The following is a 16,839-nucleotide window of genomic DNA, read 5'->3' as shown; positions in this document are numbered from 1 at the left end:
TGTATATATACAGGAAAATATTCTAATTTATGGCATCACTTTCTTCTCCAAGAAGAAACAGAATGAATGTTTAACTCCCAAGACCTCTTGGTAAAGGGGCAGAATTAACCATGAATCATCAGCATTTGTCGACTCGGCTGATATTTCTGAGTCCACCTTGAGAAAAATGCCTGTGAGAGAACTTAGGGCTGTGGAGGCAATCAATAATTTCCATTGCAACCCATTTTAAAGAGGCAAGGCAGAATACAGCCCTAAATAACACAGGAACAGACGGGATGTCAGGACTACAGGCTATGGGCTACTTCAGAAAATTATTTGCTGCACAAGCCAGGCAAGTCACTGACAAACTCTGCATGCTTGACTTTATTTGTCTATTTATGTAACCCACAGGGGCCTCATCAATGCATAATTTATGGTTAAAAAGAGCTGGCAGAACCACAGGCAAAATATATTGTAACATTTAAAACTACCAGCAACAGAGGCTTCCTAAATGCTGAAAATTATTTTCTTGTTACAGTTGAGAAAAGCTATTTTCCTTTTAGAGCTCCAGCAGTGCCCTGGTGGCAGCTGGGGGCTCCAGCAGGAACCTTTTTCCCTTCCCAGCTGGAAAAATGTGACTGAAATCATGTTTACAGAGTCAGGGATAACTAAGCAAGAAACATGAGAGGCAAGGAAAAAGATGAAGATTCTTTAAGAACAGTTTCCTTATCAGAGCTTGCAAATTTAAATAAATTCTGGCTATGCTAGTACTTCCTTTGAACCCATCATTTGCTTGGAATGAGAGAAAAGCCTTTGGTAAAAACAACTGTAAAGATTTACCCTTCTGCATCAGGATCTAAAATGACAGCCAGTTCTGTCAGCACGAGCCCAGCCAAGTAATGCTGCTGGCGGAAAGGCACAGACAGTTCAAACATATTTGCAATCTTCTGGTCTTGGACATTTGTGGAAAACCCAGAACTCTGAAAAATTCAAATTTCAGAAGTTTCATCATGAACACAGAGTCAAAACTTATGGAACACATTAGAAGCAGTTTTCAGAATCAAAGACAGTCTCACGTAAACTACCTTTTCCCTTTTTTGTTTGGATCCTGGCTCATCTATTTCCATAGCATCCTAGCTCATTAACCCTTCTATTAATTCAGTTTGTTGTTATTGCTTTCCTCCCAGAGCAGACCTTAGGGAAGTTAAGCCAAGTAACCTTTAAAAGTGGATTAGTTAAACTTTTAACTCAGGGATGCTCTTATTCAGGCTGCAGAAGGCTTTAATTTGATTTAGTTTCCGTGATTTTGCAACTAATTAATCCACTTAAATGACACACTAATTCAAATTATTTTTTCTGAGCAGGCCAGTACCAAGCTACAGTGAGCTCAGAAGACCCTTGTGTTGTCAGAAAAGGGTAACACTGGACAAAGCATTTTCTTTAAAGTCTCATTTATGTTTGTCTAATATAAGAGAGGACCTGGTCCCTAAGGACAGTGTATGGTCACTACCAGGACAAGGATATGGGCAATCTTTTTTCAGTAACAGAATCTCAAAAGAAATCAAAACCTATGTGGCAGGAAAAATTAATTTCTGGATAAACACCTCCAAAAATATGAGCAAGAGGGGCTGAAAATATGGGTGACACAACTGCCTCGTGATTTAAGTCTCAGCACCAAGCACAGCTTGTATTCCCACAAAGATCCTGGTCCCAGAGTACCTGAGAAGTCGCTGAAGACACAGATGGTGATGGGGATGCAGGTGGTGTGAGCAAGCTGCAGGGTAAATTCAAGGTGACATAGTGCTCATGGCTGCAAATGATGCGAAGGAAGTCCAGCTTCAAAGATGCCAGGTTACTGGGATTTGTCAGGGAATACAGCTTTGAAGACACCTGGAAAGTTTAGTCCGTAACACTGCAGTTAGCACCAAACCAGAGTATAAATGAAACGTGAGCCCCTGTTCCACTGTTGGTCCCCAAAAACGCTTCAAAGCAAGAAATTAGGAACTTGGTATCATTAAATGGTCACAGCCACATCACTTCTTTGTGCTACAGATTAAATTTCAATGACATATAGCTTGATTTACTGTATATAACAGTCATATTTATATAAGCAAATGAAGAACTATGTATCTCACATCTTGGGGAGTTCCAACTAGATGACCTTTAGGGTCCCTTCCAACCCAAACCACTCCGTGTTTCTGTGATACCCACATCCTATTGATTTCAGCAGGTACTTGTGCGAAGCAGGACCACAATGTGATGCATTAAAAGGTCAAAGCTGCAGGTTGGCTGATAAACTATATAGTATATTTATATACATAGTAGGTAACAAGCTCAAATGATATTGCTGTTCTTGCCCTTGACATAAATATTTTAGACTGCAGCAAAAATTAGTCTAAGCTTAGTCCCACTGATACCTCGTTACCTCCTCTGTACCCTGTGTCAGCACAGATGTTTGTAGTCAAACAAAATTTTGTGGTTCAGGGTGATTTTCCCCGTCACACTGTAAATAAAGAGCCCACTTTGTGTGGGAGGAGACCTTGCATCTCCCAAAGGATGGAAGGGGAGCTTGGTGATCAATATGATCATACAGGGTCACTGTGTCCTTGAGAGACCTGCTGACAAACGACAACACTCTGAGCTCCCTCACAAAACCTCCCACTAATTTTTGATTCAATTACCATGAACATGGTGAGCAGAGGGAATAATTCTTCCTTCTTGCTGCGTGTCCATTCACTCAAGGGAGTGACTCTTAATTCACATTTAAGAGTGTAATCAGAGAGGCATAAACCCTAAATCACCTCTGAGAATGCCTTGCTTGCTCTAAAAAGACCTGAATAGCAGAATTCCGTGTCCATATTTTACTGGCTGTCCAAAGAAAGTTAAGAGTAACAGGCTATGCTATGGTTCACAGTTAAGTCATAATGTTTATCTGCATTTACCTGTTTGCAGCAGGTCTTGATAAGAGAAAAAACAAATCCTCTGTCCATGATAGACAGCAGGTCATTGAGGAAAAACGCAAGACTGGTGTTGAGCCGTTCGACCATTTCTGTGTCCTAGAGAGGAGAAAAATGGGAAAGAAAATGAAGAACACTGTGTGTTTTCAAACCATTCCAGGTCTAGGCACCGCCAAACAGCACGCGGGAGGGCCGGTGCCTGAGCCCTGAGCCGGGCTCAGTTTAATTGCTTGCTGTTACCTTCTGAAAGCGAGAGACTATATCACCAGAAATTGTGCTGACCAGGGCAGTTACATCATCCATGAAACGCTCGGGGAAACGATTCTTCCTTGGCGCATCCAGTTTGTCAGCAAAATACAAATGATGCACCATGCTCTTCACCTACAGGAATATAAGTTACAGCAGAGCCAGTTTGTTGCCATTTCTGTTCTAAACTAGGAGCTGTAAGGCACGAGGAGGGGTTTGCAGTTTGCTCACCATTAGCTCGAAGAAGAACCAGGCCTGCTGCAGGGCTGCCTCCCGCACGCTCCCGCTGCACACAACCCACTGTAGGGCCAATTCCTCGTGGAAAAGCTACACAGATTCAAACCCAGAGTTAGCTTGAGCCTCCAGAGCAGCTCACAACACAGTCCACATGAGAAATGTCAGCAGGGTCCATGGGGAGTGTGGCAAACAATGAGTTAAGCAAACTAAATAACTGGAACATGACAGCAGTGGTGGCACCCCTTAAAGAAATCCCCAGCTAACGATGAGGGATGAGGTTATGACATGTGATGTGAGAAACGTTTCACAGAGTCTCGCTCCAGAATTGAATTTCAAGTGTCAAACGAATTTTCCACCCACCCCCCAGAAATAATAATTAAATAAAAAAAAAGTTTGGTGCTCAAATTAGTTTAATTTTAAAAGTCTACCTTTCTGCCTGGTCTGATTTTCGCAGGAAAAAGGAGTAAAAAGGTGGACATATAAAGCGATTTGTACAAAGATGTAGATTTACTGTGAGAAAGGACTTGAAAAAGAAAGAAACATGGGGCTCAAACAGCTTTTTGATTTCTTTCCTCTGGACGACCAACCCACAGACTGGACAGTGGCCACATTCTCACTACACAAAAACTCAGGCATTTTGCCTTTCTGACATTGTTTTAGAAGGATCTCATCTCCTCTAATGGAGTTCACTTTCAAAGTGACTCCCATTCCCTTTCTGGTCCCTTTGGATTCACACCTGAATAACGGAGCTCAGTACACACCCCTAACTCTGGCCATCCAGTACATTATAATTTTGCACACAAAATGCATCATTTACATGTCTAGACACTGCTGTTCATATTTTTTGAAAGCCAGTAATAAACTGGCTCCAAACACTATGGACATTAAAGCAGACAAGCTACTCCTGATCATTTAATTCTTCCCAACTCAATTCCAAATAATCACTACAGCCTGGATATTCAGAGGTGTTAAGCACCAGCAGTTCCTAATGACCTCGGGAAAAAAAATCGGGCTGTAAATAAAAGAATAGATTGCATCATGTTTTCAGAATTACTTGACCTCCCTGCCCCACAATATCAATTGTCTTCACTGAAATCTACCTTTTTAGTTGGTAATCGTCCTGTTAATGTTTGTAAGAAACTTGACGTCTCAGTGTGCGAAGACATACGATTACAACTTCGATCCGTAGCCTACGGAGTGGAGATGAATGAATGATGACAGGACATTAAAGTTTGCCGTGGATGGGTTTTGCAGCTCAAGGACAAGGCACAAAAAAAATACTGTTCCAACTGTAGGCTTTTACTGCCTTTACACCTTTTTAAGCATTCTCAAACTCTTATTCATTTACAGGTTGAACTTAAACAAAACGACAATTTTTTTTTTCCAGATTATTTAAACAACTGCATGTTCTTATGCACAAAGACAATGCTGCAAAGCATGAAACTTTTTCGTCATTGTATTTTATCAACATGCATCAGGAAGGTAATACCTGGAATTTCAGCCCATACCTCTCAATCTACCAGAGGCCAAGAGCAGGGGGATTTACCCCACAGCAATGCTGCTGCTGGCACAGGGAAATAGAAAATGACCGAAGTTGTGTTCCTGATGGAAATAATGTGCAGTAAGAACAAGTGAACTCAAACTAAATACTTTGGGAAGGCTGATAAACTGGAAAGGAGGTACAGTTGAGAGGTACGTTCAAGGCAACCATGCAGTGGAGAGCAGCAGGCAACGGGGGCTAAATCAACTTTTTCTGACTGAAGCTGCTGTGAAGTTTTCATACTTTGCAACACAGAACAGATACAGTTGGCCCTAGCAAGTCACTGGCTCCAGAAGCTCAAATTTACATGTTTTAAGAGAGAATTTGACATGTGCTAATCAATTTTGGTTCACAATATTCCACTCAAACAGTCATGAAGGATTACTGGACGATGAGCACTAAATGATTGATGAAAATGGCAAGATGGTTCACGACATCAAAAGAAATGGCAACCATGGACAAAACTATGAAGCTGTGATTAATGTTCCCACTTAGAAATGTGCTCCACCTGAAGCTGAAACTAGTGTGAGAGAGAGAAAAGAAAACAAAAGCAGTCACAGCATTTACATTTCACAGACCAGCAACCACTGAAATGAAAGACGGGGACACGTTCACGCGATCGGAGGTTTTTCATGCAGTGTGGTGGGGTGGTGGGAGAGAAGATGCTAATTTATAAAATCAAAGTCAAAAGTTTTCAAATAAATAATTATTTTAAAAGAACAAAAACAAAAAACAAAAACAAACCACCAAAACTGGAATATACACTGAAAGGAAGATATTCTACAGGGAAACATCAGGGAAAACAAAGCCAGAAAAACCTCTACCGAAGACACCACCTGTGTTGACTCTGCACATGGGCTGGGGTTGGATCCCCATGGGGCTGCTTTTGGACCACCAGTGTTTACCCAGGAATTGGAGCGGTCTAAGCCCTGGGCATGCAATAGAAAGCAGTTGGGAAAGGAGAGAAATATTACATGTTGCCATACAGTAGTCAAAGTTTAGTCCTTAAAAGCAATCAAAGTGGGTACACGGCAAACACACCAGCAATTAGAACTGTGAGAGCAGCCTGAATTCTCAGGTGCCTTTTGAGACAGTTTAGTCCAGAGGATGATTTTATCTCTCACGTACATACAGCACATTAATACTGTCAACAGCTCTGGTCCAACCTGTCCTATCAGTAATGACTGACATTCAAAAACTATCCTGTTCCTGAAAAATCCCACTTCTCCATTGATCAGTTTAAACCCATTCTTATGCAGCCAGCCAAGATTTACAGTCTGACAGAGGAAAATTGATGCTCAGATGTGAAAACCGCAAAGGGTGCTCTCTGATGTTTCCAGCATCTTTAGGGTGGCCCACAGTTTATAAACTGCACAACTCTTACAGAAATGCTGAGGAACTTTGAAGAGGCTGATTGTCAACCCTGATAGGGTTTCCTACTCATGGAGTAAAAATCCAGCACTGCTGGCAGAATAACCCCGTGGACAGGATTTCACATGGACACTCAGGTATTTCCTCTGGGCACTGTGGCAAAGGAGGAAAAAGCACATACTTTTCTGCAAACAACCTGCTTTGCCAAACAAAATATTTGAAAAATTCTCCTGCTTTTTAAAAGCTCAATCTAGACTTCACTCCAAATTCTACCCCTGCAATGGATCATGTGGGCAAAATTACTTAAATTTGTGTTGTCACCAAGGCTGCTCCAAAGTCAGAAACACTCAGAGGGATGCAGGAGGCATTCTTGGGTCCGAGGAACCAGCTCTGGCAGAGACAATTCCCTATTAATTACACACATTGATTTTTGACAACCCTCACCTGAGCAAGAGCTTTCATCCTAATTTCTGTGCCAATTTAGAGCTTTTCCCCAATAGATGAAGCAAAGGTGCTGCCCATTTCATCACACTGATTATCACCAGCTGCAAAGTCCACCCAGCCTAATCTATTTCTCCCAGTAAACTAAAATCCACCTCAAGGTTGAACCCAGTGTGAGAGCTGTAACCTGGGATTCAAACCATTAATCCACTGAGCCATCCTCTAGGCAGAGCTCGGCAATGCTGTAATTTTGCTTAAGATGTCCAATAAAAAAAATACTGAACACATAAGGAGAGTGTTTTAATCTCAATTACTTTTTGGCAGAAATAAATCAAAGCTCTGTGCCCTGCTCAGACCCATAAACATGCTTTATTTTGCTCACAGTGATTTAAAGTCGAAAGGACTTTGCAGAATGCTGAACTAAGCTCATGCTTTGTAAAATCAGGTCTAATTTTGAAAATGCATTTATCCCCTCATATTTCTGCTCTCAGGATTTCTTATCATGTCACTCTGGTTCTGAGGATAACATTAAACACATACTGTGTTTGCAGATGCAGAAGTCATTTTGTAAAAATCTGGACAGGGAAAGATTCTTCCCTCTTTGGAAAATAAAAGACTACAAGAGCTTCTTATTGCTTGGCAGAGTCACTCAAAAGTTCACAAAGCTGCTGTTAAAGTCTGTTCTGTCCCTGGGGTTCAACCTGCAGCTGGATCTGTGCAGGAACATAACACATGTCTGTGGAAAAACCCACTGTCAGAGCAATGAAACTCCACAATGTTTTCTGTTTTTTCCCAGCACATCTTCAACATTTCAGCCATAAAATCTCACCACAGGTCTTTTTAGACACTTCATAAATTTGCTTTAGTACAGAATAAAATTTACATGGCTTCAATTCACAAATGAAGGCAAAACAAGTGACAGACCTAAAACCTCCTCTGCTATGAAAATAAACAGAAATCTATCAAATCCTGTTAAGGGTTTTCAAAATTAAGTAAGAAGCTGATAAAGGGACACTTTAAGCATGTATACCAAACCTATAAATATCTTACATTAGAATAAAGACTGACACAAGACTGGACTCTGAAGACTTCCCTCAAACAACAAAAAAACACTAAGTTGTTTTAGAGCAGAAAACCTCCTGTGATAAATTCTAACTTGAAATGAAGGTTCCTTATTTGGGTATGTGTGCTTAAGACATTACTTGGAGAAACAACAGAAATTTTTGCACCCTTTTACTCATTTCAACATCTCAAGAAGTGTCTTATTTTTGTCTATTGATATTAACAAGCAGAAACAATTATTCTCAATCAAAAGTCTGTATGGTCAGACTAAGGTTAATTCTTGATGCTCAGACTACCCTAAAGGAAATATTCCCCTCAGCAGTTACCCACAGAACAGGTTTTTCTTTAAAGCCTGGAGTGCATTTTTAAAAAAAAAAAATCTCTCTTCATTTTGTATTGTGACATTATTCACTAAGCCAGCACACGTTAAACTTCTGATAGCCTGGGTAAATTCCATATGCACACCAGTGCCTATGGCATTTCACAAAAGGTCAGGCTGGTTTAATTAGCAAGATACTGAAGTGGTCTTTAAAATATTTTAAGACTTCTAAGTCCTGACTTTGACGTAAGAAATAATCATTTGCCTACCCACGATTCTTCAGCCTCTTATTTGGCCAGCAAATGATGTTGTTATTAATTTAAATTTGTTAACCTCTTTGAGAAACTGTTTTTCTTGCTCTTGTAAAACCCAGGACCAGCCAAGCGAAGCTTGCCTGGTCAGACTGACGGCTTTAATAACAAACTTGTCCACTGATCTTCCAAAGGATCCTAACAGCTCTTTGAAAGGGCTCAGGAATTCCCCTATGTGAAGGGAAGAGTGAAGGTTCAGAGGTGGGAAATAGACTCATGATGACGTTATCACAGTTTGAAGACTAAAAAAAAAAGAAAGAGAGAACCCCAAAGCAGCCAAGACACTGCTCTCAGTGGAAGGAATTACCAACACTGCTTTGTGCTGGCTCATCTCACCTACTTTGGGCTCAGATTTGGACTGTGGCAGTCGTACATAACTGGACGCCCCCAGGAGGGACAGGCTCTTCTGCAGGAGATGGAAATACTGAAGTCCTTAAGAGCCAGGGTATGACCATGCTGGATGCTCTGAATTCACACTGGAAAGTCACTTTCTGGTGTGGGGGCAGAGTTTGCGCACCACAAACTCCCACTGAGATTAGCTGGCCAAATTGTGGCTCTCATCAACCATCCCAAATCCTCTCTGGGCCACACAGGGACCAGGAATATTCCTGCTATGTGCAAGATACCTGCTCTGGACATGAGGAGTAAAGAAATCTGAGCAGCCATCAGTGCTGAATGCAGAGGAGGAGAAAGAGATTTGGATTGGGAGATAAGAATGTGTGTGGTCACAGAGTTCAAGGTCTGGGGAGACATAACAGAGCTGGGCACAGGATTTGGCTGCTGGCCATGCAAAAAAGGGAGGCACTAAAACCATTCCTTGCCCTACTAGTCCTGGGGAAACAAGTCCAGAAGGACTTTTTGCTCCCAGGCACCACACTTGTGGCAGCAACACTCCAAGATGGGTCCAACAAGTCAGAGAGATCAGCAACTATTTTCAAGGAGTGGAGTTTCAGGAGTGTTATCAGCAACTGACATGAAAGGTCTGGGAAGGGGCTACCAGGACATTTTTCATAGGAAAAAATATCACAAAATGTTCCCTGCTATTTCTTTGAGGATGAAATTAGAGGCGGTGAAGTTCCCGTGGCTCCCCTGCCACGCTGACGTACCTTGGTGCCGATGATGGAGCGAACCTCATCGTCCGGCGATGTCGGGGTCCCCGAGATGTCGGGGTTGCTGTTGCTGAGGCTCCGGGACCGGTTCAGGTTCAGGCTCGCCGGTCTCACCGCAGATCGAGCCATGGTCGCATAATGCACTGATCCCCCCAGGCCACCAGGACCTGCACAGGAGCATCCTGTTAGTCCACCCATCCCTGATCCCAGGCTGCTTCACACCTGCCTCACGCAGCAAACCCTTTGGATAACCAGCCTGTAAGGAATACCCCCCTCTGCCTTCCCACTGAGGGGAAGGTGCTGAGGGCACTTGGTCTGTTCAGCTGGAGAAGAAGAGACTGAGGGGAGACCTCATTGCAGTTCCAGCTTCCTGGGGAGGGGAAGAGGAGGGGCAGGCACTCATCTCTGCTCTGTAGGAACCAGGGACAAGACCCCAGGGAATGGCCTCAAGTTGTGTCAGGGCAGGGTTAGGTTGGATCTCAGGAAAAGGTTCTTCCCCCAGAGGGTGGTTGGGCACTGAACAGGCTCCCCAGGGCAGTGGTCACAGCACCAAGGCTGCCAGAGCTCCAGGAGTGTTTGGATGATACTCTCAGGGACATGGTGTGACTCTTGGGGATGGTCCTGTGCAGGGCTAAGGGTTGGACTCGATGATCCTTGTGGGTCTCTTCCAACTCACATATTCTGGGATTCTCTCCTGCCCAGTTCTCAAAGGCAGGAGAACAGGATGGGCATAAAAAGCTATTTTATCCACTGGTCTCTGAGAAGCAGCTCCCTGAGGATTTAGGCAGGAGGTGAGGTATGTCTTTAGCTAAAGGGATATTATCCAGACCTCAAACTCGAAACCCACCAAAGGACTGGGCACAGTTTTAAGTGCAAAATCCTCCCAACAAAGAGGTTTCCCACTCTGTGCACAGTCCTTCCAAGGCCTGGTTTTCTGTGCCTATCACTCACAACACCTCTTTCCCATGCAGATATACCCCTTGTTCTCAGCAGGGCTGGAATTTGTTTCCCTCCTGTACTCAGACAAGTATTTCACACTCCTCTGCCAGTGTTCAAACTTCTGCTGGAACTGGATAAAAGCATAAAGTACTAGTGAAGGAGACTGGGAAACATGACAGGCCAAGAGTGCACCAATGCTGTCTCACCTGCGACAGAAAAAAACTAAAACACGAGTATTTTTCCATAATTTACAATCTTTCAGCAGTGACACTGTTATTTAAAATCATCAGATAGGTAAATCTCTGACATGACTAACAGTAATTAAACTCATCTTTTAAAACGCCTGCACTGGATCATAGAGAAAATTACTAACAGGGCTTGGCAGGCAACCAGACGTGCAGTTGGAGCTCAGGAGCACCTGCCAGCAAACACTTTCTGCCTCCTTTTAACAAAGTGCAACTTGAAATAAAATGAAAAACAGAGGTACCTGGTGATGGTGAGTTGGGATAGGTATTGGGTAGGCGAAAAACGTAATAAATATAGGAAGCAAGAAGGCTGTTCCTGCCATGCTGGTCCTGGTTTCCATCCAAGTTCTTGTGAAGTCTGTTTATGATTGATGCCATCGCTTCAAAAGATGCCTGGCCCAGGTTAACTGCAAGAAATAAGTGAGGAGTTTGTTTTAGATTGCAGCAGGACCCAAGAGAAAATCCTAAGTGTGCCTTTTGTCCACCTTCTAAAGGAGAAATGGTGAAGCTTGTTAGAGTCTAGCAAGTATTTCTCATCCAAAACTGAGCCTAGTGTTTGAACCAGATCTAATGAAGAGCCTGACAGGAGAACAGGTGTTGCAGTGATTTTACTAATAACAAATTTAATATATTTAGGCCGATTTCTGGAATCAGTCCAACTTTGGTCACCAAATGCAACGGTAACAATATCATGTCTTTCTTTAATTGATGGATAATATCCTTTGGTTTTTTATTATCCTTTTCTCAGTTAATTATTTCCTCCATTTAAACCTTAGCCAAAACACAAACTGGATCAAAAAGAACAATTCCATTCTGGTTTGGGAAAAAAAAAAAAAATTGTTCTAAAAGTGAGCACAGAAATCTGCAAGAGAAAATGAGAAATCTCCATTTTTTTTCAACATGAAAAAAAATTGTCCTGACAACAAGCACAGAAATCTATTCTAAACAGATTAGTGATGAAGTAGCTGAAGACCGTAAACCTTATTTAAAAAAAAATTAATGTCACTAATGTCCTCAATGCTCCACACAAACCAACTAAACCAATACAGAACACTGAAAGAGCAATGAGCTTTAAAAGTTCAAGCAAAATTCTTCCCCAGAAAGACAAATTAATAAATAATTGCTGTATTTAAGGAAATATTTTCATAAGTATTTTTAAAGCAGTCTTAGATACTTATATTCCATCGTGTCCAAACTCAGGCTTCCTACCAAAAAATCAGCAAAACTTGCTTTTTTGAATACTAAGGATCTAACCCTGATCTAACTTCAGATTTTCTGTACTGCCCTTAACAGGGAGCAAAAGCAGGGATTATTCATGTTGACAGTATCAGATCAGATCCACAAGAGCTGCAGGAAGATGCAGCATCTGTATCTTCTTATCTTACCTACTTCCAGATTTTCCAAGGTGACTAGCAATGCTGCAACTCTTAATTTCTGACTGGCAGGATGGAGACACCTTAACAGGTTCCAGTGCTAAAAACTGATGTTGGATGTTGGATGCTGAGCATCCAACTCATGAAAACCAGGCTCCTTTCTGGTGCCTCCACTTGGACATCAAATTACCAACCACTCTTGGAAACTTTATATTAAATATTGCTCCTGTGTATATCACTACAGATCTGGGTGCCAGCATGTTTTATTTGGAAGACACATGGTATATTAGTGGCACTAAAATAAAGCATAAAAATGGACTTTTTTATTTCTACATAAATATGATAAAATTGGAAGTGTCAAACTTTCAGCAATGTAATTCTCTATAAAACTTAAATAAAATACCTATTTGGCCTGCAATGACAGGAGGTCTTACTACCAGAAGGATCAGTTTGTCAAGCAGGAGATGAAGAAATCGCACTACCGGCTCCAGTTGAGAGGAATTTAAAGCTGAAATGCTGCTCTTCAGTTCATTTTCCAAGTTGTTTTCCATAATTCTCATGTCTCCTATTCGCACAGGGAACATATGCTCATCCAGAGCATGGACAAGTGCAAAGAACTTGTCAAGATAAGGGTCCTACAACAAGCAAAAAGCCAATAATCAGCAAGAAGCTCCAAAACTCTAACTCCAGTTTCTATGGATTTGTACCTCATGGATGGATTCTCACCCTCATTTTTCTATCTGGCCATTAAATCTCACAAAATTAGCAGAAAGTCAATAACTTTGAGGGATTTGCCCATATATCTAACTTAATTTAATTCTAATTCTAGTTCAGAAGTTGTCAGGGCAAAACTAGAGGACCCACAGACTGTATATCCTTAGAAAAACAGACAAAAAATGCACTAAAATCACATTACTATTTACAGCACAAATAAAACACAAAAAAACTCATCCAAATGACATACTGGGAATTAATTTTAAAAAATTTAAATGATGAGACAAAGTGATTGGCATCTTACTTTTCAGATCAAAGACAGATGGAAAATACAGGGAGAAACAAAAGGCAGAGGGGAAAAGGAAAAACAAGAAAACACTGTATGTCTGGGCTGTATGTTAGAGCTGTTTTATTAAACACAACAGTGAGGTCTGAAAACACTGTTGGCCATTCACCCCTTGTGAATAAAGGCCAAACTCCTCATGTTTTTAAGCAGAACTTCTCAAATATACTCACAGCTGAATGTGGAAAAACAGGTCTGCTGGCTCAGAACTGAAAATGAGATTTTAATTTCACTACAAGTGATTATTACAGCCTCTCCAGCATCAACTTTGACAGTGTTTCAACTGCCAAAAACTACTGAACTCTTTTATGACAATGACTGCCCTTAAAATCTACCTGAGTGTGGAGGGATGACACAGCAACAACTTCTACATTGAAAACCCCTTTGTGGTTATCCACCCACTTCATCCCAGGGAGTGGAACCTGCAGGTTGATAAAAGAATAAGTGAGGACGTGACAGAAAGCAGAACTAAGGCTTTTCTATTTACAATTGCCATTTCTTCTCATTTTTTTTCCAGATCACACACGTGCCCACAAACAAACACACACACCTGTCTAAACTTATTTAATAAATAACTTTATATTTATTTAATAAATGAATAACCTGAGAGTTGAAAATACACAAGCCCACACATAAATGTGTACACATACATCCTCTAACTTTTTACCCCATGAATTCTGCTGATTTTCAGCAGGAACATGAACTCACCTCTGGAGAAAGCACTGAATAAGCCTGTGGTGGTTTTTCCAGTGAAACAGGGAGGCAGAACTGGCCCGTCTTTAACCGCCCATTTTGAAGCATCGGTATCCACTGTAGTGAGAAGGAATTAACAAAAACAACACATTTCTTAAGGTTTTCCTGAACTTTGCAGGCTTGACTGCCAAACTCTCAAATTCTACAGTGGGATATGAGTTGACAGTGATATTAAAAAGCATTTGAATATAACCTGTGCTGAAAAACAAGAATTGAAAGACACTTACAGTGTATCCGACTGGAGTCTCCAGGGGTGTGTTTTGTTTTTGTTGACAACTGACATGGTAGAAAGTAAAAAGCAGGTGGTGGTGATCAGTCAGAGTGGCTGGAAGCTTGATCTTGATTTCCTCGTGAAAATCAGGGGATCTGCACAGAGAGCAGAGCCTCAACTGAGTCACCCATACCAACAGAGTGGTTTAATACCTTATGCTTGGGACTGAATCCCTTGAGTTCAAGAATCTGGAGGGAAAGGAGTATATGGACTATCCCAAGGGATTAGAACTTCACTTTCTGGTTACCAAGGACTGGAAAAACTTCTAGTCCACAAAAAAATAGGCGGCAGCCCCCTCCTCACAAAGGCACCCTGAACCACACTGCTCAATAAACTCTGCTCTCAAGGGCGAGACTGCCACAAGCCCAACCTGCAGGACAGGAGTGTCTCCTTGGTGGTACATCTCTCCCTGGCACAGCTACAAAATCCATTAATGTGTTCCTGCTGGATTCAGCAGTCCTCACTCCAATTGCAATGGAATTATTTTCAAGACCAAGTAGTTTCTATTTGTAACTAAAGTCTAAAAGGCTCCAGCAAAACAACAAGGCACATGCTAATATGAGTTTATAACATAAATCTTCATGACCAGTAACCAGGAGTTGTACTCAGAGCATCTCCTGAGCTGGGCTACGTGCTCAGGATCACACAATGCTGGTTTGTACCAGAACAAAGACTCTGGCTCCCAGTTGTCACAAAATTCTCAGAACAGCATCAACTGACACTGCAGTCACTGTGAGTGCTGTCCAGGCACTCACTGATAAATAATGAACACTGAGAGTCACTGGTGAGTTACTTCACTCCCACACTGGTAAAGCTTCCCTTGGGTGGAAGAGGCCGTGCCTTTTCCCAAGCTGTCACGTGGTTTACCTGTTGTGATACACTACTGCTGTGTATGCTTCTTTGGAAAACTCAGGGCAGCTGGATTTGCCAAAGATGACCTGTAAAAAGACAAAAACCACAGAAATCTCCCTATAAAACTGTGCCAAGAACGTGTTCCACAGTCCTGCAGAGACATTTAGAGCTCCATTTACCAGTGTGTGCACCTGTACAGCTACATCTGCTTGCTTCCTGCCCCTTCACTTATAGGCAATGTTTTACTTAGTCATGGAAGAGTCACAGTTTTAATAACCCCAGTGACACTTGCACACAGATATGTCTGAAGAACTGATGAATGCAATCACCCTTACACAGATCCTCACTGAGTGTGGATCCCTTCTGGCCCTGGACACAAGTCTGTCACCTTTGATTTTGTTGGCATGGATGCCAAGATGCTGTTCCAAACACAAGGGGTGTCCACTGCAAACACAGAATCATAAAATCACAGAATGGTTTTGGTTGGAATGGACCTTAAAGCTCATCCAGTTCTACCCCCTGCCATGGGCAGGGACACCTGCCACTATCCCAGGTTGCTCCAAGCCCCATCCAACCTGGCCTTGGACACTTCCAGGGATGGGGCAGCCACAGCTTCTCTGGGCAACCTGTGCCAGGGCCTCACCACCCTCAGTTTAAAATTCCAGCTACTTCAAAAACTCTCTACAAATGTACTCTTTGCTCTGGAATATTGTGATTTTATACTCCTCCAAACTTGAAAATTTGAAATGTATTTCAGTGAGGTTTTCTTTAACACAGCGATTTCACGACTGCAGTGTGTACTCTGCCTTCCACCCAGAGCACGAGGTACTTCCCTCACCGGCATGGCATTGCTGGGGTCCTCTCCATACATGAACTGGACTTTTACAGTGATGTTCCTGGCAGATCCTTGGCGGTTGGCAAAGTTAAGGCTCTGTGGATAGACGTAAAGGAGATTCCTGCAAGACACAAAGGCATCAAGTGATGAGAGGGTTCATACATTTATTAATGCTGTTGTTTAAACCTCTGTGGAAACAGTGAAAATGAAGGCTTTGACTCCTTATTTCAGACATCAAAAGACATAGTTTTTAAACTCTCATCATTTTGAAATAGTTCCTGCTTAGAAAGGCACTTGAAAAACATATAAATTTTCCAGTGATTCTACAATCTCAGAAGTTCAGGTGGAAAGAAAACATGATTATTCATATATAAAACTACTGAAAGGTATTTATTTGCTCAACACAAAGCAGCTGGTTTCTCTTAAATATCCCCCTCTTGTGGCCTGTCCTTTTTTTTCTTTTTTTTTAAAATCACTAGATATCATGGTGACTCCAGGTTACATTTCTCCTCTGAAAATGAATTAAACTAAATGGGTATCTGTAGCTTCAGGTAATGACAACACTCCCAGATATCTAAAGAACTGCTTCAGAGACCAAAGTAATAAAGTGCTCATCACATCCACAGGGAACGTGGCAGGATGTAATGGGAGGAAATTGCAGCACAGGAGATTTAGGATTGACACCAGGGAAAATGTTCTGGCTCTAAGGAGAGTTAAGCAGTAGAACAAATTGCCTGGGAGGGTGTGAAATCTCCATTTTCTGGTAGTTTCTGAGGACAGGTGAGGCAGATACCCCTCCAGATGGGTTTATAGACAAGCCTCCTTCACTGGGCAGGGGACACACTTTGGAAACCCCTTCCAGCTCAGTTTCTTCAAGCCTGTGATTACTTGAACAGCGATGAGATGCAAAATTCTGCAGTATTTTCCATCCTCTGAGCCCTG

General features: G+C 41.9%; 1 protein-coding gene across 13 annotated transcripts in view; it reads right to left on the bottom strand.

Moving 5' to 3' along the window:
- The window catches only part of DOCK7 (dedicator of cytokinesis 7), a 96,941-nt gene that overhangs the window by 27,171 nt on the left and 52,931 nt on the right, over window positions 1-16,839 (bottom strand). For 6 of the 13 annotated variants that reach the window (XM_027883072.1, XM_027883073.1, XM_027883074.1 and 3 more), the window contains exons 15-29: window positions 15,901-16,018; window positions 15,078-15,148; window positions 14,167-14,305; window positions 13,895-13,996; window positions 13,522-13,608; window positions 12,533-12,764; window positions 10,999-11,163; window positions 9,570-9,739; window positions 5,796-5,888; window positions 4,520-4,609; window positions 3,414-3,509; window positions 3,177-3,317; window positions 2,922-3,035; window positions 1,699-1,869; window positions 820-959 (exon numbers count right to left, since the gene is read on the bottom strand). In XM_027883072.1, coding sequence (XP_027738873.1) covers window positions 820-959; window positions 1,699-1,869; window positions 2,922-3,035; window positions 3,177-3,317; window positions 3,414-3,509; window positions 4,520-4,609; window positions 5,796-5,888; window positions 9,570-9,739; window positions 10,999-11,163; window positions 12,533-12,764; window positions 13,522-13,608; window positions 13,895-13,996; window positions 14,167-14,305; window positions 15,078-15,148; window positions 15,901-16,018 — 1,929 coding nt within the window. The remainder of the gene's footprint in view (window positions 1-819; window positions 960-1,698; window positions 1,870-2,921; window positions 3,036-3,176; window positions 3,318-3,413; window positions 3,510-4,519; window positions 4,610-5,795; window positions 5,889-9,569; window positions 9,740-10,998; window positions 11,164-12,532; window positions 12,765-13,521; window positions 13,609-13,894; window positions 13,997-14,166; window positions 14,306-15,077; window positions 15,149-15,900; window positions 16,019-16,839) is intronic. The other 7 variants (XM_027883078.1, XM_027883079.1, XM_027883080.1 and 4 more) reach the window with 3 other exon arrangements.

Source organism: Empidonax traillii, unplaced genomic scaffold (assembly GCF_003031625.1).
Source record: "Empidonax traillii isolate 1590-97213 ecotype Southwest subspecies unplaced genomic scaffold, ASM303162v1 scaffold118:size1038473, whole genome shotgun sequence".
Taxonomy (NCBI): domain Eukaryota; kingdom Metazoa; phylum Chordata; class Aves; order Passeriformes; family Tyrannidae; genus Empidonax; species Empidonax traillii.
This window is presented reverse-complemented; position numbering and strand designations above follow the sequence as displayed.